Source organism: Zonotrichia albicollis, chromosome 3 (genome assembly GCF_047830755.1).
Source record: "Zonotrichia albicollis isolate bZonAlb1 chromosome 3, bZonAlb1.hap1, whole genome shotgun sequence".
NCBI classification, from domain to species: domain Eukaryota; kingdom Metazoa; phylum Chordata; class Aves; order Passeriformes; family Passerellidae; genus Zonotrichia; species Zonotrichia albicollis.
This window is the reverse complement of record NC_133821.1, coordinates 13619050-13644426: the sequence shown is the minus strand read 5'-3', so window position 1 is coordinate 13644426 and position 25377 is coordinate 13619050. Positions and strand designations below refer to the sequence as shown.

Genomic DNA, 25377 nt, shown 5'->3' with positions numbered 1-25377 from the left:
AAAATTTTCTATGTGCACTCTAGTGGTATTAGTTTAATAAAAAGAAGGGGTTTGATAATTTTCCCTTAAAATACCCATCTGCAATACACAATTGCAGGTAAAAGACAAACGGATCAGGAGATTAACTCTCCAGAGGCAGACAAATGCCATCTGGTTCATGAATCACATTCCAGGTATGACACTCTTCTGGCAGATGATACATCTTCTGACATACACAAATGTGTTTTGCTAAAATAAATAAATGAATAAATAAATAAATAGATATCATGATTAAAAGTTGCCTTCCAGGGAATCCTAGAGCTAACTTGCCTTTCACTGCTGGAAATTGTTCCCATCAGGAATGCTGAGTCAGGAACCCTAAGTCTGGAGCAGTTGTGCTGTGGTTAAAAACAAATCCATCATCTTTCAAGACTTTCCCTGTGTTATCTGCAGGCTTTGCTGCCTCACTAGATGTTATTGCATTATTTCCAAATTTCCCACAAGGCTCTTCAGTCTTGAAAGCCTCACAAAAACACCAAGTTACATTTCACAAAAAACCACAGAGTATTTTCAACAAGTTCACATATAAGACAAGTTACTGGGCAGAAAGACGAACACAAACAGCTACTAGGAAATTATTACAGACACCAAGAAGCAAGATGAAGATTCTTCTTTTGTTCCAAGCAAAATAGCCTTGACTCAGCTACACAAAGGTGGGTGTGAGTGTGAGTGGCCAGCCTAGCAGCTCCTGCTGCCCCAGCCCCTGAGGCTCCAGGATTTGCAGAATGTGAAAAATACATGTATTTTATGATTGGCTTTTTGCAAATATTAAAATGAACATTATATGTGTTGTGTTAGAAAGTAATGTTGTACTAATTCTCTAAAGTAGTGTGTTAAATATAGTTTTAGGTTATAAAAAATGTTAAAATAGAAACTATGCTATGTAGGATACTTTTTTTAAAGAAAGGAGTGGCAGTGAGATAGCAGCCACAGGACACCTGAATCTTTCAGAGAAAAAGAATTTATTGCTCCATTATCAGAAGAAATGAACTTCTTCCCGCCTCGAAGGCGCTGTCAGGATTCAGAGGAAGAAGCTGACGCTGACCAGACAGAATCCTGTATTTGAATGGAATTTATGCATCATGTATAAGGTGTATGAATATGCAACAGGCTGTTGCTTTTAAGGGTTAATCCTCTGTTAACATGGGTCCTTTTTTGGGCTTGTGCTGCCCAGAAAAAGGTACCCAGATGTCCGTAACTCTTTGTTTCTATTGTCTCATATTGTCCTAATTCAATTTGTCCAAATTATTATTACTTTAATTGTATTACTATTTTTAATAACCATTTTATTACTATTAAACTTTTAAAATTTTAAAAACAAGTGATTGGCGTTGTTCACACAGAGCCTGCCCAAGACGACTGAAAAACCACTGCTGCTGCTGGCCACTTTTGGATTGGGGTGTTTGGATTTTCTAAAAATTTAATTCAACTAAGACCCTGAATACTGATTAGATCTAAGCCCCAGCCTAACCCCTCCAATGTTATGTAATCCCTAAAATCCAAAAAGCCTTGAAAAGCTTAAATGTGACAGCGCTGGTGATGTCATGCAGCTGAAAGGTTTCCATGGAAACCCCTCCTACCGCTGCCATATGCCTGTGGCTCTCAGTGCCCAGCATCCCCTGCACAATGCCCCCAGCAGCACCACAGCTGGGGAGAACTGGGAGGCAATTCCTGCAGCCCCGCTCCCCCTGCTCCCCAGCCAGCCATGCCAGCATAAAAACCATCAGTGCCCAAGAGATTTCCCCACCAGAACTCCTTAAAGGAGCAGGCAATGCTTGTGAAAAGGGGACGCTCCGTCCTGGCTCCCTCTGAGGCACATCCTTGTCCCCATTCCCAGCTCCCATCCCACATGCCAGCTGCCCTGTAGGACAGCCTGGCAGCATTCACTCAGTGCCACCTCGCACTGCCAGAGGGTCAAACCCATTTTCATCACAAGCAAGTTAAAAAGCAAAACCAGGAAAAACAAGCAAACGTCAAAAAGTGTTCCTGAATTCCCCGTGTTTGCAGAAAAGAGCTTAAAAACCTCAGGGTTTTCAGGTTTCTCAACTAAAAGAAGAAATCTACTGGCTTTAAAAATCTCTTTTTCCCCCCTCACTCCTCTTCCCCAACCTTGCTATTCCTGCAGCTGTAAGGCTTTGTGGTTTTTTCTAAGGAGTAAAGCACAAATTTCTGACGTATCTCTGCCCGAGCTCAGCTGACAAACTAAAACAAACGCAACAAATTAAACTCTGGGTTAATTGAAGATGCAAGCAAAGGGACAGCCCTTATGACTTTATATTTCCTCAAAAGAAATTGAGAAACTGCCCCTATTGAAGGGTTCTGCATGTTTAATCATCCTCTCCACGCAGGGCATGCCCTTATGTAAGGGTTACAAACCTATTCCATGTGTAAGGGTCATAAACCCATTCCATGTGCTCAGAGACATTCAGTGCCTCTGCCTGGGTCAGAAACCCCTGGGACAGCTCAGCTCAGCCCCAACACTGAAGACCACCCCACCTAACTATGATTTTACTGCAGATCACACAAATTATGGTCCCCAATGCCAGAACCTCTCCTGCCTCCCTGAACACCAGGTCCAGCTGAGCAGAAGGGCCAGACCCTTCCTTACCTCACCCTGGTTTTCAAAGACAAAGCCTTGGAGGGGGAGCAGGGGCATCCAAGACCTGCTTTGTCCCACATTTACCCTCCAGAGTGGTTTCCAGCAGAGGCTGAGGAACACAAGATGGATTTTTTAAGAATGTGTCATGTACACTTTGGCAAAAAAGAGAATAGGCTCAAAAAAGCTTGAGGGAAGCATCAAGCTGCTGTTTTCTCATCTCCCATGAAATCCCTGCCAAAAAGCCTATAGCATAATGCAACAAAACCCAACTACAATTGTAACATTTTTCATAATTACATGACGAGTCCAGATTTTTGAGCTTAACATGGATTCCCTTTTTTGGCATTCACAACTTGAACAGTTATACACATGTCCCAGCTTAGTTACCCCCAAAACATTATCCAAACATTACTATTTCAGGACATGCTGTGGGGCAAATCAATGAACCCTTCAGGACTGGGGGCTGGCTGCTTTGGACCACGTGCTTTCTGCCAACTAGGCATGGATTACTTGCATCACCCTCAAAGAAATGAACAACACCCTCTCTTTCCTCCTCAGAACAAAGCCCAGGGGGGTTTTGCTTTGCTTTCTCCTCGATGTTCTCTGCCAGGCTCAGTGCACCTAATGATAATATTTTTATCATTATTCAGTGCAAGCAGAGGATGAGTGAAGCCACAGTCAGGCACAGAACAGCCTGGCTGGAAAAGCAATGAAATGGCCAAAGCACAGTGGCAAACACAATGGGAGATTTTGGGCAGCCCATGGGAGTTTGCTTTGACCACACATGGTCCCCTCTCTCTGACCACACCAAATCCCTCTCTGAGCCCTTATTCCTGGCTGCTTGCTGTGTGTTCCTGCAGCATTTCCAGGGAACAGCTCACAGTGTTGCTCCGTGACTGCCACAGCTCAGCCCTCATTCCCACAGCGATGCTCAGGAAGGTTTGCAGCTCCTCTGTTTAATGCCATCATGCTGAAGCAAAGCTCACAGGTCTCACAGCCCAGTTTGCTGCATTTTGTTCAAATTCACCTCACAATTCCCTGCCAGCTCCTGAGGCAGCCAAGGACCTGCTCCCAGGGAAGTAGTTTTCTTGTTCTGAAACTGATGTTCTGAACTATAAGGATATATTATCCCCCATATTGTTTGTTTTCTTCACAGCTCCAACCCACTTACTCCATTTGTTCCCAAGACAGCCCAGCTCTCATAAACTATCATTTGGTGGCAAGTTTTTGCAGTCAGCAGCAATAAAATCACCTCAGAGCCTCGTTCTGTAGCAGCAGGATTCCTATGGCATGCCTGATCCCAGACAAGGGCATGCTGCTTGGCCCCAGCTCTAATCAACATCCTTTCATTCACAGGCAAAAAGAAAAGAGAACAGCATAAAGAACTGTGCATTTCTCAGCACAGTGCCTCAGAAAAGAACTCCCTCAAAAACACCATTTAGCAAACCTGAACAAAGAAAACCCACTCCTCCTCCTCAGTTCCTCCCAAACACAGCCAGCCCCATCAGGAACCATTCCACGTGTCCTTTCTTTCCCTGGCCTCCATGAAGCCAGTACCCTCAACAACAGAGAAATCCCCAGCTGCTGTCAGTCCCCAAAATCCAGCAGAGAGAGGGATCTCTGTAATCTTTGTGCATCAGCAATGGAGCACAAGGCCTTGCAGGCAGAGGGGTTTGTCACAGACATATTTTATATCACAGACATATTTTATTTATATCCTTTTGTTGGGATCTTTTCTCCTGAGAAGCTGAGAGGCCTCAGAAACAAAATGTAAACAATAATTATCTGCTGCTGTGGAATGCAACAGGTGCATCTGTGATTGGTCTCATGTGGTTGTTTTTAATTAATAACCAATCACAGTCCAGCTGTCTCGGACTGTCTGGTCAGTCACAAGATTCTATTATCATTCCATTCCTGTCTATTCCTTTCAATCCTTCTGATGAAATCCTTTCTTCTATTCTTTTAGTATAGTTTTAATATATAATTTTCTTTAATATATTATATATCATAAAAGAATAAATCAGCCTTCTGAAACATGGAGTCAGGATTCTCATCTCTTCTCTCATCCTGGGACCCCTGAGAACACCACCACAGGGGTCACCCACACATAGGCAGAGGAAAGTCCATTTATTGTCTGGCTCTTCCCTTACAAGTTAATTGTGCCATTTCTAACACCAGGAAAGCTCTTCTGAATCTCTGGCTAAGCTATCCATACAAGCTTTTCACTGACTCCCACTTATTCTTCCTCTAAATATTCAGGCTGGTAAATAAATGTTTTGCCTTCCCGAGCTAATGCATAATGTATAAATCAGCCCCAAACACAAAGAAACCTAAAAACAGTTCTCATAAAAAAGATTGAGATTTTTTCCATAAACAACAGCTGGCAAAGTATCTCACAAAAGGAAAAAAAAAAAATCTTTGCAGATACATTTAATTGCTTCAGGATTTAATGCTTCTCCAGACTTGTTTGCTGCAGCCAATGTTAGAAACAAAATGTTTCAATCCAAAAACTGCAGCTCCATCTCCCACTTCAGGACACACTGCCCGAGGAGAGCTGGAACAGCACAGGTTTCTCCTCAGCTGTTCCAGCCTTCCACAGGATCCTGGAGCTTGCTCCCAACCTCCTGGGCTGGGAAGAGGATGCATCACCTGTGGCACCATCATGCTGAAACGTGAAGATGAGGGTCTCTGGTATTTCCACTCAAAAATTAAAAATCAGGTGAAGCTGTTCTGTTTAAATTTTGAGTGAACAAAACAGTATTACACAGAAGAGTCAAAAAAAAAAGTTAAAAAATGTTTTTAAAAAAGAGAACAATAAAGGCAACAGAGGGAAGTATTTATTCTGACTTTCCTGTAAGTATTTTCACCTCCATATAAACACTGCACAGCCTCTCCAGAGTGTGTGTTTGCCTGTGTCAGCACTCTGAGGCCATCCCACTGTGCCGGCTGCTAAGCATGTCAGGAAATAAGGACGGATCTGCCCTGACAGCCGCACCTGAGGCTCCACACAGAACCTCCCCAGCAGTTTCTGTTTACCCCAAAAATCAGATGACCTCACTGTCACATCCCTGAGTGCCCCAGCCCTGCTGCTGAGCTATGGAAGTTGTCAGATGGGCAACACCACCCCAAACCATTCCTGAGCTTCCCACACAGCACAGAACCTCCCTCCTCTGCAATTTCCAGCACAAACCTGGTATGGCACACAGCCTGACACCTTCCCAGCACCAAGCACAAGCCTCAGGTTGTTTCAGTTCTCCACACACTCACAGCAGCACCTCTGAGCAGTTCACTTAGTTCTTTGGGTTTTACAGATAAACTACAAAGTATGTGTTTCTTCTACTGGTCTTGTGGGAGTAGAAAAATAAGGCAGTGTTACTGTTATATTTAATGAAAAACCCCTTTGCTAGGATTTTTCTCCTGAGAAGCTGAGAAGCCTCAGAAAAGAAATGTAAACAATAATTATCTGATTGCTTGGAATGTGGTTTGGAGGTTGCTCACCAACAGGTGCTTCTTTGATTGGTTCCATGTGAATTGTTTTTAATTAATGACCAATCCCAGTCAACAGTGTCGGGGCTCTGGTCAGTCACAGGTTTTTTATTATCGTTCTTTTGTAGCCTTCTGATGTCTCCTTTCTCTTTCTTTAGTGTAGTTTTAGTAGATCATTAGAAGAATAGAATAGAATAGAATAGAATAGAATAGAATAGAATAGAATAGAATAGAATAGAATAGAATAGAATAGAATAGAATAATAGAATAATAGAATAATAAATCAGCCTTCTAAAAACTTGGGAGTCAATTCTCATCTCTCACCTCATCCCAGGACCCACAACAACAATGCAACAATTAATTACAAGGCAGTAAATTAAACCTGGTCTGCTTGCAAACCTCCTCCCTCTGAAATTGGGCAACAGGCTCTGCTTTAACCCCACCAGCCCTCTGCCTGCCCAAGCTCCACCTGCAGAAGCAGTGTCACCCAGGCAGGCTCTGTGGGACTAAAAATCCATGGGGCTGGGAGAAGGAATCAGAGCAACAGGACATTCTCTAGTTCCACTGGCTGCAGGCAAGTCTGCACCTCCACTGGGAACGTGCCATGCATCTGCAAAATCAAGATAGGATGGGAAACCGACTGACAGCACACACCCTTAAAAGGCCATCTGATGCTGATTTATAGGCCTGAAGCAGCGGGGAATTTCCTACATGGAACAATCTGCCAGGGGAGACATCAATCCTGTCCTCAGCTCTGCTGTCCCTGGCTGGGCAGAGCACTCCAAGTGCTCTGCAGAGCAAACAAGACCCAGGCTCTCACATGCGTGCTCCAACACGCATGCCTGCACACCAAGGGCTCCTCCAGCAGCCACCAAAAGCCACCAAGAGCTCCAAGGAAACCTGGCCAGGCAGGTATTAGGTAAGGATGTATCACGTAACTCAGCTCTGTGGGCTGCTGGGGCCTCCTGGCTCCCTGTGTGCTCACCTACTCATTGATTCTGTTCTGAGGGCGGGTTAAATATCCCTGTGAGCCTTTCCCAGGAGACAGAGATTCAATCCAAACCACTCAGCACAGACACAGTGGAGGTAGGGCAGAGGATGTACTGGGTTTCAGCAAAAGCTTCACTTGGAATTTATGGGGTTTTTTTAAGAAAAAGTGAGTTTGGAAAGACATGTCCAAAGTGCAAGAAGAAGATAAAATTAATTCAAGCAGAGGCAGCATGAACAGCTCCATTCCCCCACTGCCAGCTTCCCCCCAAGCACAGGAGCGGTGGTGGCTCAGTGGAACTTTCCATCTCCCAGTCCAGGTATTTGTCAGCTCCTGCATCTTGATTAAATCTGTAATCCTGGTACCTGGGATGGGGGAGAGGACAAGATTCAGCACTACCCACAGGAGCCTGGCTCCACAGGGATCCAACAACCTCACTCCAGGACATAGTTCATAGAATGGGATCCACCTGCACTGCCCTGTACAGTGGTCCCTGAGCTCTCCTGTCTGGTCCCTTGCCCACTCCTCAGCTTTGGGGGCTGGGGGCACAGTGCAGTGACCAGAAGGGACCTGGCAGCACAGCTGGACACTCTCAGCACACCTGCCCTGCCCACCTGCATGGCTGTGGGTCCCTGCCCTGCCCACACCTCTCTCACAGGCCCATCAGTCCAGGGATGCTGGCAGCCACCACCACATCTCCAGCTGTTGCTATGGCTACAGGAAAGTCACTGCATCCCTGCATGAAGCATCCTGCTCACTGAGGGTCCTTGCAGCAACCAAGGATGCCCTGGAGGACGTCCTTGAGATCCTGCTTGCTTCAAGAATGGCTCTGATGTCCTCTCATGGAAATCCATGCCTTCTCCTTCCCTTTTCCTCAGCACACTGGCCTCCTCTCAAGAGGCAGCACAAAGTTCAGCAACTCTTACTGCAGAGCACAAAGGGTACAGGAAACACTCAAATTCCCAGGGAAAATGAAACACAAGGAGCTATTTCATACAGAGATACCAGACTTACTGCGAGATGCAAGAGTGCACCAGGAAAGTGTCACTCAGGCCACTGGCCCCATCCCAGTGGCAAACACATCTCACACTCTGCTTGCTCTTTTTCCCTGGGCATACAGGGAGCCAGAAGGCAGGGTCAGACACAGCCCTCCAGCCTGGCAGCCACCTCTGCCACTGCCAGGGCCCTTCTCCAGGCATGCTGTGGCACACTGACATCTCTACCACGAGCACAGGCAGGGATGCCATCAGGCACTCGGCTTGCAGCCAGGTTTTATGGAGCCACAGGCTGAGCTCCCGTGGGCAGCAGCCCCAAGAGACTCCAAAGCACCCTCCTCCTGAGGGAGCCATCCCTGCAGAGCGACAAGGCACAGGGCTCCCTGTGCCCCAGCCCCCAGGACACGTGAACCCCCACTCTGCTGAGCTGTGCTGGAGTTCTGACCATCAATAATTAATCGCCGCTTTGTTTTCTGGTGAAATTCTATAGCAGTAATTATCTCTGTTTTAACATAAAATAATGATCACTTTCTCCTTTCCTCCTCTTCTGCTGCCAATTAAGAGATGGGAAGGCAGCACACCTCTGGCTCCTGGATCCTCAGAGCCCTTTGGGAGCGGAACTGCAGTGCTGGAGAATCACTGGGATGCTCTCCTGGGCCACACAGTGCCTGGCTCACAGGGGACTCACACTCATGGGGGCAGGAGCTCATCCTCCAGTTGGTTTCTTCTTAATGAGTGCTAATTAGAAGTGGCATTCAGGCTGTCAGCAGCTGCCCATCCATCCATCACCAGGTGCCTGGGCTGTTTGTGTTCACCAGGACTGGCCTTGGTTACACTCACTCTGCTCAGGACTGCTCACTTCCCTTTATCCCACCTCTCTTTTTTCTATGCACATACATATAAAACCAAGGAAAAGGTTTATTCCAAAGCATTTCCCCCTCCAGCAGAGAGGCACAACCACGACTGTGCAAACAACCTTGAGAGTTTCTGGCAGATCCTCATCCAAGCTCATGCCTATGGGGGGCATTGCCAAGACCAGGGGTGAGGACAGAAAGCTGTGGCACTGCCTGGACACTGCTTTTGGTCACTGGCAAAGGCACTCAATGAGCTGGGGGGCAGCAGTTCCCCCAAGAAAGAAGCTGCTAGAGACCTCACGAAGCACTGGGGTAGCTGCTGCCCCACAATCAGCATTTTTTCCCCAAAGCACCAGCATAACCCTTTTAAAAGATATTTGACCCCATCCTGAAATTTTAGGGTATCTAACCATATCCTAAAATCCTGACATTCAGGATGGAAATGAAACCAAATCTGAAAAGCACCCAGTATCTCTGGGTGAGCATCCACAGAGTGCTGAGCAGCTCTCCATGCTGGTGTGAGCCTGGTTTGAACACTCCAAGCAGCTGGCACCCTGTTCTGTTACTCCCCACATGTGCCTGGGGCTGCCATGGACAGTTCTGGATTGCAGGGCTGATCTCCCTTTCTGTGTGGTTTCACCACACCCAGCACAGAAGATTTATATCCCAACAGGAGAGCCCTGAAGAGCCTGGGCTGAAGAAGGAGTTCTCCATCCCTCTGCCAGCACTTGGCATCTTGGGATCTTTGGGAAAGAAAACCCACTCACCTCTCCATTTTCTAACAGGAGCAGCAGGGGAATGACAAAGGACCTGCACATATGGGCAGCCAGTATCTAATCTGGGAGCTCTTTTTAATGCAGCCCACAAAAAAGGGCATTTTAATTAAATATTTTTATTTTACCCACTGCTGCACATTAAATCAAACTGCTTCAGCATTAATACATGAAGCCATTATTCTGTGCATGCATAAGTGAATTTACGCACGTGTCTGTATATAAAAACTACACAATTAAGCATTGCTTAAAATGCAGATTGCAGATGATAAAAACTCCACCCTGACTGTATTAAAACCTGACTTGGGATGGCTTGTTTGATTCTTGGTCATTTAAATCTAGTGTAAATGCAATGAAGTCAATGAAGCCAGTAATAATTAACACTCGTGGAAAATCTGGACCTTTGATTTTTAACTACTAACTACTGGCAAGAACCAAAAAAACAAGCAACAAAAATCCAGTTTGCAACATGGGGCCAGATGTTATTTTTCTTCCTTTGCAGTAATAGCTCAAAAATACCAAATTTAAAACAGAACTCTAAGAAAGGCTTGTCCTGGATCTTAGAGCTACATCAGCTTTCAGCCCTGAAACTTAAAGTTAATGCTTGAAGCCTCTGCTTCCACATTCAGGTTTGATCTGTGAAATACTATAGACACACCAACATTTAAAGCATGTGCTGGTAACTACTTGCTCTCATTTCCTTCATTATCAAGCTTGCTCCCTCTACCCTTTTGACATCATAGAGAAACTTTCAAATAGCTTGGGAAAGACACTGTCCCAACAAAAACAACTCACACATTTTACATGGCCTGGGGTCAACAGGCACCAAGGCAAATCCCTTCATTCCCTAATTTCTTGGTACTGCATGTCTAAAATTTTTAAGAACCAAAAATTTACAGCAGCACAGATTTTCCTGGGGAGAATTAGGACATTTTACAAAAATGCAGCAATGTACTTTTCAATGCTAAGTGGACAATTTGAATTTATCACGCCCCGCAAATGATTCAGGTGTGGAAAAAAAAAAAAAAACCCATTCTGGTATCTGGCCAGTCTAGAACATCTACATCTGGTACAGAATCACTGCAATGTTATTGCAGCTGTGAGCAGCCATCCGCACCTCAGCAATGCCCTGAGGCAGCCAGAGCCACCAAACAAGGGGACCACACTGGCTCTTCCCAGTTGCCAGCCCCAAACCTTCCACTGGTGCTGCTTTCCATGCTCAGCTTGTGAAAATCCAAGTGCATTTTATTCCCAGAGAAAGGAGCAAGTCTGACTTGACAATTTTTTTTTTCTTTTTTTTCACTGCCTCCTTAGAAATTCAGGTCACAGGCTTCATGGAAGACTTCTCAGATTACCAGAGTGATGCACAGCAGCAGCCTGGCATCCTCAAGTGTCAGACAAGTAAAACCCAATTCAGGGAGGCACAATGTGATATTTATTCACATTTGAAGTCATGCTTTGTTGCTTAACACCTTTTAAATGCAAAGGCATTTAAAGATTTGGAAGCAAGGGTCCCCTTTCAGTATTTCAAGCCTCTCTGCTGCCTTTTCCACAACACAGTAACCCAAGCTTGCTGAAAGGTCAAGGAAGCAAGCCTCATTCCTCCAGATACAAAGAGCAAACAAAAAAGCAATGGAGGAAAAAAAGCCAAAATAAACCAAAAACCAAGAAAATTTCTGGGTGTTTTAAAGTTATTCCAGAGGGGGAAACATAATCATAAAAAAGGACACAGGGCTTCCCCACTCCATCATTGGAGAGCTACCATGCAGATGGGGCTGCACTTCTGAAATCTCCTCCTCCCATGCCTTGGGCAGCAGCAAGTGTACAGCTCCTGTTCTTTTTTATCTGCAAGGATTATTCCTTTCTTCCTGCCCCCTTGCCATCATTTCTCAAGATTATAAACACGATTCTTGGGCAGCAACAGGCAATTAACCTGCGGTGCTCCTCACTCCCTGTGCAGGGTGCCACACTGATCCTCCCCCAGAGCTCTGTGAGCCCTCCTGCACAGCCAGCCCGTGACAACACAGCATTCCCACCAGGAGCAGCAATTAAAACAGGAATTAAAACACTCAAACAATGAAAACAGGCCCAGCACAAGCATCACCAATGGGGCAAACAAGTCCCAGCCTGAGAGATCTGCCCACACTACAGGTGCACACCCGGATGTACTGAAGGCTGAGCCAAGACTCTTTTCCTCAGAACAAGGAGTTTAATTACTGTGCTGCTGTAAATTTTTGGTTCTTAAAAATTTTACACTTGCAGTAAGAAATTTGGGAATGAAGGAATTTGCCTCGGTGCCTGTTGACCCCAGGCCATGTAAAATGTGTGAGTTGTTTTTGTTGGGACAGAGTATGAGGTTCCTGAGCAGATCTCATAAAGGACAGTGTCTTTCCTAAGCTGTTTGAAAGTTTCTCTATGATGCTAGAAGGGTAGAGGGAGCAAGCTTGATAATGAAGGAAATCAGAGCAAGTAATTATCAGCACATGCTTTAAATTTTCGTGAATACAGTATTTCACAGATCAAACATGAATGTGTAAGCAGGGGCCTCAAGCATTTACTCAAGTTTCAGGACTGAAAGCTGTTTGATACATGTGTAGTTATGGACTCTGGAAAAAGTGACAGCAGCTTTTTGGGGAAGACACTCTGGAGCTCAGCACCTCCCCTCAGTCTGCACACTGCAGGGACAAAGCTGGCTTTGGAATCTGGAGTTTGCTTTCTCCTCCTTTTGTTTCACTGATGCAACAGAACACACCAAGGATGAACTGGGTAGTAGCACCGCCACCTCTTGATTTTAATCTCACCAGCTTTGTGTTGTTTTCCTCCCTGAAGCTCTGGCTCTTGGAGTTGCACACATAATCACATGGGAACACTGGCAAAATTTGAGCAAAAAGAACACCACTGGCCTCCTGTGTATGCCCAGAGGGGCCTGTTTTACAGGGAACTGCATGGTTTTGGTGATCAGTTCAGAGTTTTCAAGCACCCAGCCAAAAGCAGTTGTTCTGAGCTCCCCCTCTGGCACACTGTCCAGGTCCTGCTGTAGAACACACCAGGTCCTGCCTCAGAGCAATGGTGCTCAGCCACCTGCTCCCCTGCACTCAGCCACACTTTGGATGGCTGGAAAATCCTACAGAAAGTACTTGTGACCACCCCTCATTACTAAGAGACCCTACAATCCAGCAGACCCACAGAAGAGCCCAGCCCAGAAGGCGAAGCCCAAGCTCCAAGCCCAGAGCGCAGCACAGAAAATGAAAATACCCACTGTGGTTTCTAGCAAAGGAAGCTCTGCAAGGAGAGCTCCAAAGCCCTCACTCAGCCACAAGTGCAGCTCTGGGACACAGCCAAATCCAGTGTTTGGACACAGCTTGGGGACCAGGACCCACCTCCCTGAGCCCCAGCACCAAAGCTCAGACCCTGGTCCCCACCACAAGAACATCTTTCCTTCCTGGCTGCACCAAGGGAGAACCCAGCTCCCTGCCAGCACAAGAACCCAGAAGAAATAAGCATGTTTTTGTTTCTATTCCTGAGGTTTTAACCCCAACATTCCGGTTTTTCTGACGCTTTAGGTCTGAAGTTGACAAACAGGAGCAAAGCGTGGAAACAGAAGTTCGAGCAAATTTCTGTCAAATTCACCAAACTTATAGCTCAGTGAGAGGAGAACATCGTTTTTGCTATTCCTCAAGGATATTTTGTTACTAAACTTACAGCAATTTATTTTGCTAACGTTGCCCCAAGTGAAAGCAAGGTTTGGTAACTTGCAAGGCAGGAGCAAATTTTTACTTTTCATTTTTGCTAGGATAAAATTAATTTTGCTTGAGGGAAGGCAACTTTCAATTGGATTGAGGCTCAAGAAAGAACAGGAAAAAAAGGAAAACAAAACACTAAATCACTCATGTGAAGAGTGAATAGGATGCTGTATTTGCTTGGGAAGAAGGCCTTTCTAAACTCTGCAGTTCTCTGGACATGACAGCCCAGCAGAACTCACACCACATGCATAAACAAAAATGAGGAAAGAGATCAGAATGCTCAGCTCCACCCTTGGGGGTCTGGTTCAGTGCCAAAGGGGCTCCAAAAACACAGCCACAAGTATTCAGCAAGGGTTACCTGCTCCACAGCCAAGCACTACAAATTACCATGAGCTGTGACTCACTGGAGAAATATTGATAAAGTTGCTTTTGAAATAAGATGAGGAAATGTAAAAAAAATAATTGCACAAAAAACTTGTCAGGCTGTTTAATTTAAGCACTTTTATGCCTGAGGGTCTAAATGAATACAGGGAGATCTTTTTGTTCCTGCAGCAATCAAGTATTTCCTGCCATTACTGATAATGACTTTAAAACAGCACATTTAAGCAGGGCTGTTACTTTATTTTCAGCCTTTCTGAGGTGGAAGTGCTAAAGAGGGGGAGGAAAGAAGGTGATGACAGCTCATCAGAGGAAGCACATGTCAGTCTGGTGAGGAGCTGGCACAGGGACCTGGCCACCTTGTCCCACCTGAACCTCCAGGCATGGGACATGCCATCCTGACCCAGCCCCAGAGCCTGTCACCTTCTGGCAGCCAATAAAAGAAAGGAGAGCAAGCTTTGGAGCTCCTCCAGTGCAATTTGAGTTCTGAATCTGGCAGCACAGAGACCTGACCCAACATTAAACCAGCCTAATCCTTTTTCTTGGCCTCCAGTGGGTGAATCACATTTCTGAACAGGACTGGGTGAGTAAATGATACTGTGCCTGAACTGACACAAGTCATTCTCACTCTTTCCTCATCATCTTCTGCATGAGCTGAAACTGTCAAACATGGCCCAGAATCACAAGTGTTTCATTTAAACAGAATCACTACTCCAGTGAATAAACTGTCCAATTTGTTTTTGTCCATCTCTAGTTCCACACACCTTCATGTGGATACCACAAGGACAAGGGGATGGGTAGGAGACAGCAGAAAATGCCATAAGAAGCCACCAAGATCCAAGAGGGAGGGGACAAGCAGCTCTGACTGCAGGGCTGGACACTCAGAGGAGTCCTTAGAAAAGACAGCAGGCTGCTCTGTGGTTCTGCTTCCACTCAAAACAACCACAATCAGCCACAGGACCAGGCCAGAGCCCATGATGGGCATTTCTCAGAAAAACGTCAAAAAAAAAAATCCTAAAAATGGTCTTTAGGCTGGAATCAGTCAATTTCAGCACTCTAATATTTCTACGGTTTTTGTTGCAAAGGCAAAGGGAGCAAAACCCCCACTATCTGGAGCAGCTCTGATGATGAAATGATACTAGATAGGTCACTGGATAAACCATTAGGAAATGAAAGCAGCAGTTGGCAAATGTCATGGCAGGCGTTCAAATGAGCCTGCAATCACCCAGCAGCTAAAGAACACAGATCCTCCCTTCAGCAGGTCAAGGTGTGTTTATTGCCAACAGAAGCCAAGCACTGTAAAAAAACACAGCACATTTTAACAGGAGGCATTCCACTCCCCTCCACCAGCAGGTGAGGTAAAACTGCTTTCTTAACCCACTTCTGCCAAGCTGCGAGGTGTTTATACAGGTTCACTTGGGAAGTAAGCAGGAAAAAAAAACCCTCTTTTTCAGGCAGCCTTTCCCTCCTGACACCTGCTCAAGGGAAGGAGAAGCACTTGCAGGCCAACACTGGAGGGAGGTTTGAGCTCTGCAGATTCCCAGGTCACAGGGGCCCCCAGGCTTTGGTTACACAGCACTGATGCATTATCCTCAGCAGCACCACAAAGTGCCCCAGTTTCCCTGAGCAGCTCTTGGAGAAGGCAAAGCAGCCATGCCTGGTGAAACCCCAAGTGCTGTGCCACCATTTGGGACCTGATCCAAAGGGAAGGACTGTGCTGCCCTGGCATGGAGCTTCCCAGCAGCTCTGCCTGACAAGCACAGCTCCTGCTGTCAGGGCTGAGCCAGGATTTGAGCCACCCTACTGCTGGTCACACTTTCAGACATGAAAGCACAGCTGACACCACTATCACTGATGTGCCCATGCCCTCCTGCCAGCTCTTACTCACTTGTTTGCTGAGCAGCACAACTGGTGTATCCTGCAGGTCATCCTCATCCCACTGAGCTCAACAGGTAACTCCCACAGACACTGAATTTTGGAAGAGGAACACTCCCAAATGCTTCTGGCTGCCACCTGGCCTGACACCAACAGCACTTAACACTCCTTAATGCTATTTGCATTTGCACTGTAACAAACCCAAACAAAATCGACAAAACCACAGGCAGGACCTTAACTCTGTTACTTTCACTTCCTTTCTGCACTACTTTGCAGCGGTTTCTACTACGGGGTTGTCACATCATGACAATTTCAAGAGGAAACAGCAATTTCGCATATCTAGGTATTTCTGCTTTCTCTCTCCTGAGAAAACACAGGGTGCCCAGTAGCTGTTGTTCTACTTACTGAAAAAAAGGGCGGGGGGAAACTCACACACCACAAATAAAATCTCCCATTCTTCCCACAAACCACTCTATTTGGTGAGGGCAGCAGGAACAGCTGCAATGGTGAGACAGAAGGTGCTGAGCACAGTGGGGGAAAATATTACTGCCAGTGCTGGTGTGAGGCTGCAACACTGGGTCTGCACAGTGCCAGAGTTATGCAAACAAGCAAAAATTGAGGAAGAAGAATTTTTGTACAAGTTTTTGCTGTCTAAAAAAGACCATAATCATCCATCTGTCCAGAAATGTTATTAAGGATTATGGCAGAGCAAAAATTATAGGCAGAGAAGTGCAGCCAGAACTGGATTTGTTAGAATTTCTCCTGGGGCACGTAACCTACATTAGTCCTGAAGAACAGAGAAAAAAAACCCTTCCCCTCCTCTCCCCAAAACTTGAGGAAATGCATGTGTGGATTTAAAAATAAGCAAGTCTTGGCAGTAGAGATGTGAGGAAGGCAGCAGCAGGACTGAGGAGCTGGAGGCTGCTTTCATTCCTACCTGGCTCAGTGCAGTTTCTGATGTAGAGCTGCTGTCCCCCATCCTCTGGAGCGCCACTCACGTTCTGCTCGCGCGCCTGCAGGAGCTGCCGCCCGCTCCACTTGTCACCATCTCCCACAGAGTAGCTCAGGGCATCATAACCTGGAGGAAAGAGCAGTGGATACATGAGGAAAGGCAACTCCTGATCATCCTGAAGCAGCCAGAACATTTGCATTTTAAAAGTCCCATGGCTCCTTGGGTTTTAAAGGGCAGAGTTTCTAAGGCCACTGGAAGGGACACTGCATCAGCTTCCCGTCCCACAGGAGCCAAATGCATTCCTCCACAGCTCCTGAAGTTCATCCTAGGAGAGCACCTCTGATTTCCCACCCAGCACCATCTGGCTGAAGCCAGAGCACGCCTCTGACTCGTTTCCACACCTCCAGTAACAAGAAATATCCATGAACACGAGGGGCAGTGCTTGTCTCACTACCTTTGACTCAAGCCTTGCTCTGCTTCCCCTTCAGCTTTTCCTTGGTGCTGCTAAGTGAAGCTCTGTTTTAGCAATGTCAACAAGACAGCTGGCTGATTTCTACAATATTCCTGGCACAAGGCTGGTCAGCCCCGAACATGCCATGTCTGCCTAATCAGCTGGACAAACGTGCTCATGTGTCAGTTCCATGCCTCCAATGCTGGTTCAGATTCATGGGAGGAAGAAAAAACTGGTTTTTGTTAAAGCCAGAAGATACCCACACACCAAATCAGCCCTCTTGCAATGGAGACCTTGCAGGCCTCCAATGACAAACAGCATCTGAGAGGGATTTCCTCCCAGCCATTCATCCCTTTCCCAACAAGCAGAATATGAGCTCTGTCACAAGGATTCCTGAATTATTCCCAGTTCTGTCCACTACTTTGCCAACAGATCACAGGCAAAAAAGCAGTGGGATAGAGATCCAAATCTTGGGCCTCAGAGGGTGATTAAGGACAAAGGAAAAGGTTCTCTGCAGGTCCCAAGCCTTGTGTTTGGTTCCCTGGCACACCTAGTTGTGAGGGCTGCCCAGCCTGAGACTTGTCTGCTGTGCCCAGATCATGTTCTGCTCAGGCCACTCCATGCCATGCCAGGAGGGAATGTTTGGGAAAGGGATGCCTGGGAATCTGCATCCCAGGCCACCAGCAGTAACTGGGACCAATTCTCTCAGGATACACAGGAGTCATCTGGGGGCATGTCTGCAGAAGAGCCTAAAGCAGCCTGAAGCACCCCTGTTTTCTAAGCAAAAAAACCCCATTTACCTTGGTAAACCAAATGCCATCATTTGAAACTTCAAGCACTTTCTCCTTTCAATGCTTTGCAAACGTTAGAGAATGGAATTTGCTGTCAGTTTAGCCCGTGAGCACCAGTAAGATGAAGCTGATGGAAGCGGGCTGCATTTCCAAGAAGGAGCACGAGTGGTAATGCAGCATCAGGGATCTCCCCTAACAACAAACACTCTGCTAGCCTGAGCAAAGCACTTTCAGTTCCACATACAAGCTGCTTTCAAAGCAAAGGAACTCCTTCTCAAGCCAGAGAGGCTTCTCTGTGTCACTGCATGGAGCAATGGCACAAGGGAGGGAGGACACAGGGATGGCCCCCAACCTCCTGCAGAACCTCTGCCTCTCTTGGGTGGGAAACTCTTCCAAGCCAGGGGTAAAGAAGAACAATGTCATTTAAGGTGACTTTGGAAGGGGAAAAGCTTAATTTGGCAACAGGAGTGTTTATAAAGGCTACATCCAGCACTGACAAAAATCAGAATAAATAGCAGTGGATCTGGTCCACGGCTGAGCTCGATGCAGTGACTGAGACCAGGAAAAGCTCTCCTCTGGCACCTCCAGGCTGGAGCAGGGCCAGCTGTCTGTCCCACAGCAGAATCTGCAGGCCACCAGCCCCAAAATCCTACCTAGGGCATCTCCATTCTAAAACACAATTCACTCAACCGAGCAAGAGAAAAACAGAAGTTAGAGATGAACCTTTTTCAGAGCTTTGGCCTCCCAAGGATTTCCCTGTGAAAACAGGGACATGTGGAGATTTTTAACCTTGCTAACAAGGACACTCAGTGACACACAAGAGGGTCCCTGTGGTTTCCCCATGTGCTGGCACCAGTCTCCTTGTGCTGGGGTGGAGGCAGCTCAAGGCCTGCCCTGCTTTAGGTGCTGGCACAAGGCACAAGCACCAGGGGCATCACCTCGGCCACAGAATTCCACAGCACGGCTGCCAGGACACCACCATCACAGCCAAACTCTTCTTCCCAAGGAAAAGCAGGAAAACTTACAAAAAAGGAAGCTAACAGTTTTCTTTCTCAACTGTAGTAATTCAGGACTGAATTATTTTTAATGGGAAACACAACAAAGAGTTTTCTTCATTTTCTCAGCAGAGGTAAAGACTGCTAAACTGCCTCACCTGCAGTGCCACTTTGGGCAAGCAAGATGGAATGCTGTTCTTATTAATGTTCTAGCTGCTGGCTTTATACTAAAGCAACACTGTGACATCCTCTAAAGCTCTGGTACTATGAAGAGTTTTTTTCCAAAGCTCTGTACCATAGCACATTTCAAAGAGAGAGAATTACTTTTCCGAGCACTGAACGCTGCAACAAGGTATTTTCCACAAGGTATTTTCCACAACTCCACAATTACCCAGCACCAGTTTTACATTACACACTCAGAACCCAGGTTCTGGAGAGCTTTACTTGCACTTCCTCCCCGAGATATTCCCATGGACAATAAGTACATGAGTCATTTTTCCCTGTATTTGTGCCTACTCTGCATTTCATAACAGAGCTAAGACAATGCAGACAGTGCATTTCGAGCAGCCTCTTTCCATAAGACAGGGAGTGCACAAGTGTGTGCTTGTTGGGAGTTCTGTCCCTGCCAGGCTCAGCCTCTCCAGCAACACTGCTCACCTGTTCCAGCATGGAAGTGAGGTGGAGTGGAAAAAAGGACAGATCAGACAGCTCAGAACTCCTGGAAAGGCTCTGTGTGTGACCCAGATCTCCACGTGGGAACTCAGGAGCTCCTTACGCTATTCCAGATGGCTCTGGCTGGAGTTTACAGCTTTCAGTGCTGCAGAAACATGGCCAAACTCATCCTGGCTGCACTTCCCAGCACGAAGAACACCACCTTACAATGCTCAACAACATCCCCGCGTTCCCCAACTGCACTCTGATCTCACAGGCACATTTATTTTCAGCAGCAAGCAAGGCACAGGAACCCCAGCAAGATGGAACAGCACCAAGACCTCAGAGCAGATACCCAGCTCCTACAGGGTACAAAGCAGGCTGGTGTGGAGATGGAGGTCCCAAGGGACATGGAGCTTCAGGCAGCCAAAGAAGACAAGAACACCCAACCCCAGAGCTGGAAGAGAAGAAAACTCATCCACGGCAGTGGAGGATCTGGCTCAACAACGCTGAGGTGAAGAAAGGCAACAAAGATGGAAAAGTGCTTGTAAGCAGCCAGCTGGAGCACGGAAGAGCTGATGGGCAGGGGGCTGGAGCAGGGAAGACCTGACAGGCAGGGCCTTTCTCTGGCACACAGCGCTGCTGCACAGGAGAGCTGGCAGGTATCCACAGCTCCCACTGACAATAAACTACTTTCTATGCAAACTGCTGGCCAGAGCCAAAAACAGCACAGCTTTTCCGAAATATGCTTGCCCTTCCTCCTCTCTCGTCTGTCCCTTTTATCTATTGTTCTCATGGTGGCAGCTTTGGGTTTGGGAGGGTTGGTTTCACAATCAGCTGAATTATCTCTGTCTCTCTGAATCGTTCCTGCAGTTATTACAACAGGGAAACGTTTGGGGGGAAGAAAAAAAGCTGGAACAAGCACGAGCTTCTGCACAAGCCAACACAGAGGTGGAGAGCAGTGGTGTCGTGGCCTGAGGACAGAATGATGAACCCTGGTGGAAGATCAGCACACAGCTGAAGGAGCTGCAGCCCTGCTCCACATCTGCCCTCCCACAGCCCTGTCCCTGTGTCCCCAGACCTTCAGGGACACATCCAGTGAGCCCCTGCACCGCCAGGCCTACTGCAGACAGCCACCACCAGGATCTGAGCTTGTGACTGCATAAACACCTCATAAATGGATCAGCCCTTTGCCTAGGCTGATTTGGGAGATGCTTTTCTTCCAAAATCATCAGCAGCCAGGGCCATAAATGTAGCATCCTCAGGGGAAAAAAAAATCCCAAACAACAAAAGCCCCAGAAATCCTACACCTGGCTTTGACAAACCTGCTCCTTACACCTGATTTCAAAGCTGTATTTCCATGGATCCTGACCTACATGGAAAGGTGCAGAAGGGCAGGGAAAGCACATTGCTGATAATACCTGTAGCACAGGAGTGAGGCAGAGAACCAGAGCCAAGCAGAGCAGGGTCCCTGCACCAACAGCCCCTCACCACACACCCTCTCACATATTTTCTATGTGATCACCAGTAGAAAAAAAACCCCACAGCCCCCACAAAACCTCCAGGGAGGCTCCCCAGCTCCCTCCTAAGGAGCACAGAGCCTGCTGAGGGTCCCACAAAGCTCCTGCCCCTCCCAGCCCAGCACCGCTCTCAACAAAGCCCAGCTGGAGTTGGGGAGGGCAGAGCACACTCTGAAGGTCCAACAACAGCTCCACAGTTCTCATGGCAACAACAAAATGTGACTTTTGGTTTATTTTAACTCTGAAAAGCTGCCCAACCTCTGGAAGTGAAATTTCCACACGCATGCTGCTGGGGCCTGCCTCTGCTCCACCCTGAGAGCAAAGCAACTTCAAGGACAGGCAGAGCTCAGCAGAAATGCACCCATGGCTCACCAAACTCCTGGTGAAGTGCTGCACCACCTCACACAGCAAAGCCCAGGGGATGGAAAAGTACCCCTGCAAAAGATGAACAGGCTCCCCAAGAACTCCTTGGTTCCTGCATCCCAAAGGGTGCTGGATTAAGCTTAGTTAAGTAAAGATAAAATTCTGTCTTGTGTTCCTGTTCCCCTGCTGTATTGTGCCAAAAACTGTTACTGGATATGTGATTATTCCAAGCTCCCATGATTGTTCATTACCAGTTTGTGCAGAAACATATGTTTTCTTTCCTATTTGTATCAGCTTGACCATTAAATCAACCATTCTGTTCTTCTTGATCTACATCTAAGTGCAAAAGGAACAGTCCTGCACCTGGTAAAAAATACCATATTTTACTTCTCCCTATCACAGCCTCGTGTGACTTGACTCCTCTCTAAAGTAAACAGGGTTTTATTTCTCCTGACAATGTTTTCATGCTTCTATTTCTATAAAACTATTCCATAGTTTTACCAGGGACATACCTCTGTGACCCTGGCCAAACTCAGATAATTCTCAAGGCAGCAGCTTCCCGCTGGTCTGTACAGCAGCACTGGCCGCTGTGATTCCCTGCTCTGGTTTCTCAGGGATATCTCACTCCCTGCTGCCACTCTGATCCCATTAGCATTTCACCTGGCACAGTGCAGAGTCTGGGCACTGCTGGCACCATCTCTGTGCTTCACAGCCCTGGAGTGCCCGCCGTGATTTCCAGAGCTCGCTGGCACAGCACTGCCACTGTCACATTTCCTGAAAAATCCCCTCACCAGGATTTCTTCTCCTGGAAAGCTGAGACGCTTCAGAGAAAAAAGAAAAACAATATTATCTCATTTTTTCCTCTCCTGTGTTTGCAGCTTTGGAATGTGGTCTGGAGATTGTTTATCCAACAGGTGCATGTTTGATTGGTTTCATGCGAATTATTTTTACTTAATGACCAAACACCATCAGCAGTGCTGGACTCTGAGGAATCAGTCAAGAGTTTTTATAATTCATTTCTGTTAAGCCTTCTGTCTGTATCCTTCTCTTTCTTTAGTATAGTTTTAGTATAGCATTCTTTAATGTAATATAATATAATAAAATAGTAAATCAGCCTTCTGAGAACACGGAGTCAGATTCCTCATCTCTCACTTTGTCCTGGGGACGTCACAAACACAATACAGCATGTTTCACCTGATAGAGTTACTGCTGTTTCCTTCTGCCTTCTGTCCCAAGCATGGGACAGTCTCCTAACACCAGAAAACTGCTTTTGCCTCCTCCTGCTCTTATGGCTGTCACAAAGGAAAACTGCAGGAGTAGGTGAAGCAGCATCCTTCACATTACCCTGCTGCAGGCACCAGCACTTTCCCCCCTGCCCCAAACAAACAGAAAGGAAATTTTCAGAGGCAGAAAAGGGAGATGGAGAGCAAATCCCCTTTTCCAGCACATCCCTGAGGCAGCCCTTCTCCCTGACCAAACTCCTTCTCATGCATCTCACCCTCATCCCTGCTCCCTGTGAGGGATGCCAGGGAATCCTAAAGCACATCCAGACCCCCTGCTCCGTCCCTTTCCCACATTCCACTAGCAAACCCTGCTCATTCCACTAAAAACCCCTGCTCACAGAAGGCAGGAGCCACAGCAGCAAGGCTGTGCTACAGGTGGCTGCACATCTGGGTCATCCCTATCAAAACCATCCATCACCATTTCCCTTCTTCATGGTAGACAGAGAGAAAAATAAAAAAAAAAAGAGCAGCAATGAATTAATCTCCAGCTGACTTTCCATCACTAAGAGAGCTACTTTTTGTACCATTCCAAGATCCTGTGGCTGCTTGAACCTGGCAATCATGACCTTACAAGGCTGGAAAGGCAGCACTTGAGAGGCTCACTGCTAGCAGACAGACCCTTGCTTCTCGGAAGGATTGGGTAACGTGTTACAGAAAGAGCTAACTCTCTGGAGAAGGCATTTATCTTTTTAAAAGCAGAGAAAAAAACCCCCAGTTTTTCACTTTTAAAAGCAGAGAAAAAACAAACTGCATTTCAAGCCCCTGTGACAGGGGTGAATACCTGGGGTTTGTGCTCAGGAGCTGGGCAGTCACTGCTCCTTCCCCCACATTTTTGAATTTCTCTCCTAATTTTGAGCTGACACAGTGGGAGGAAAGACGGTTTTGGGTCAGATGAAATGTTTTAGTGGAATAAAATATTTCATTTTCATTCGCTCTCTTTTACACTTCTAGCTAAATAGAATTCCGCAGAATTAAATTTAGTCTGAAAATACCATAAAAATGTGCTGGGAAAAGAAACATAGCAGCTCTTCCACTGAAATAAAAACCACCAAAAAAAAACCAAAACAAAAAAATGGGGGAAGTCATGACTATACCCCAGTTAAATTGAAAAGTGACACCCTTGCAGCTTTGCCTGAACAATTTCTGTCAGTGTCCAAGGCCAGGCTGGACAGGGCTTGGATCAACATGGTTTAGTGGAAGGGGCACTAAAAACAAGCCACTACTCCTAGGAAAGAAAGGAAAAGAAAAAAAGACTCTCATTAGTCCTGGCTCCCACTCTGATATCTCTGATGATAGGGGAAACATCACAAAAGAGAGAATTTTTTTCATGCTTTTCTCCACAAAAGATGATGAAAAAACTGGATCTTGCATAAAAGTAAACAAGCATGAGGGATGAAAAGACTATTTCTCCTGTCCTTTTGCCCTACATCTCCTTTGCCCTTGTGTTTCCCTGCACCACCACCACATGAATCTGTAATTGGTATTTGTTTAATTGCTGTTATTTACTGCTTCCACAGTGCTGGAAAGGCACTTGGGGAACAGAGACAAGCCTCAGCCCCAGACAAGACACTGGCTCTGGTATTTAACCCCTCTGTTTGGGACCAACTCTGGATTTGCTGCCCAAAAGCACTCCTAACATGGGGAAAATTCCCTCAGGTAGCCACTCCATTAAATATTGAAAGAGCTATTACCTTTCGGGGATGCCAGTACACTGGCTGTGTCCATTATTTATAACATAATGGTATTCATTATGCATTTTATCCTTTGCTCTTATCTGCTGATCTCATAACAGGCCCTTCTACACAATTTTAAGCAATTAATCCTACCTTAATTACAGACAAATATATCTATAAGCCTCAGGACATCTCTTTCTTATATTTATTAGGAGTAAGCAAACATATCTAGAAATAAATCTGGTAGTCAGGGAAGAAAGGAAAGGGATGAGGGAAAGGGATGAGGGAAAGGGACCGGGGAAAAAGGGACCGGGGAAAAAGGGACCGGGGAAAAAGGGAAAGCCTCTCTGGACACACATCCAGGAAGCTCCTCATAAATCACCACAGATCAATATAGAGAATTATCAAAAACTATCCCTGGCCCCAGCAGATTTTGCACTGGCTCTTATCAGGGTGGTTCAGGAGCACAAAGCAGCTGAAGGCTTCCAAGGGAGAACTGTCTAAGGCTTGGCTGAAGCTTGTAGAGGCTCCTTAGCAGATCCCTGAAATGTCCCTAAAAGCAGGTAACATGGATGCAATCCCTACCCAAACTGGCACCTGCACTCTTACTTTTTCCACCTGGGAATGTTCCCTACCTGCTGGAACAGACAGGCAGCAGGTACCAGTCCCCAGCAGCACCCTGCCCTCTTTTGAGAAATGAACTGAGCCTGGAATGCTACAAAGTGTTTTAAGAAATAAATAACACTACGGAGAGGAAAAAAAAATTGTTTTTAACCAGAGGTCCTGGAACAAAAGGATAGTGCTCCACATCATACCAGAATCAAGTGTTTGAGGCTGCCCTTTCTTTATAAGGCTCTAAGCCAGGCAGACCCTCCAAGAAGCTCTTTATTCTTTATTTACCCTGAAGTGAGACACTGCAGACCCAGGTTTAATTCACTGCTCTACTCCTAGCCCGTGAGGTGACCTTG

The 25377-nt window shown here is 46.4% G+C and overlaps 1 protein-coding gene across 2 annotated transcripts in view; it reads right to left on the bottom strand.

Moving 5' to 3' along the window:
• The window catches only part of SLC24A3 (solute carrier family 24 member 3), a 105405-nt gene that overhangs the window by 71646 nt on the left and 8382 nt on the right, over positions 1 to 25377 (bottom strand). For both annotated transcript variants that reach the window (XM_074536764.1, XM_074536765.1), the window contains exon 2: positions 16668 to 16808. In XM_074536764.1, the coding sequence (XP_074392865.1) occupies positions 16668 to 16808 (141 nt within the window). The remainder of the gene's footprint in view (positions 1 to 16667; positions 16809 to 25377) is intronic.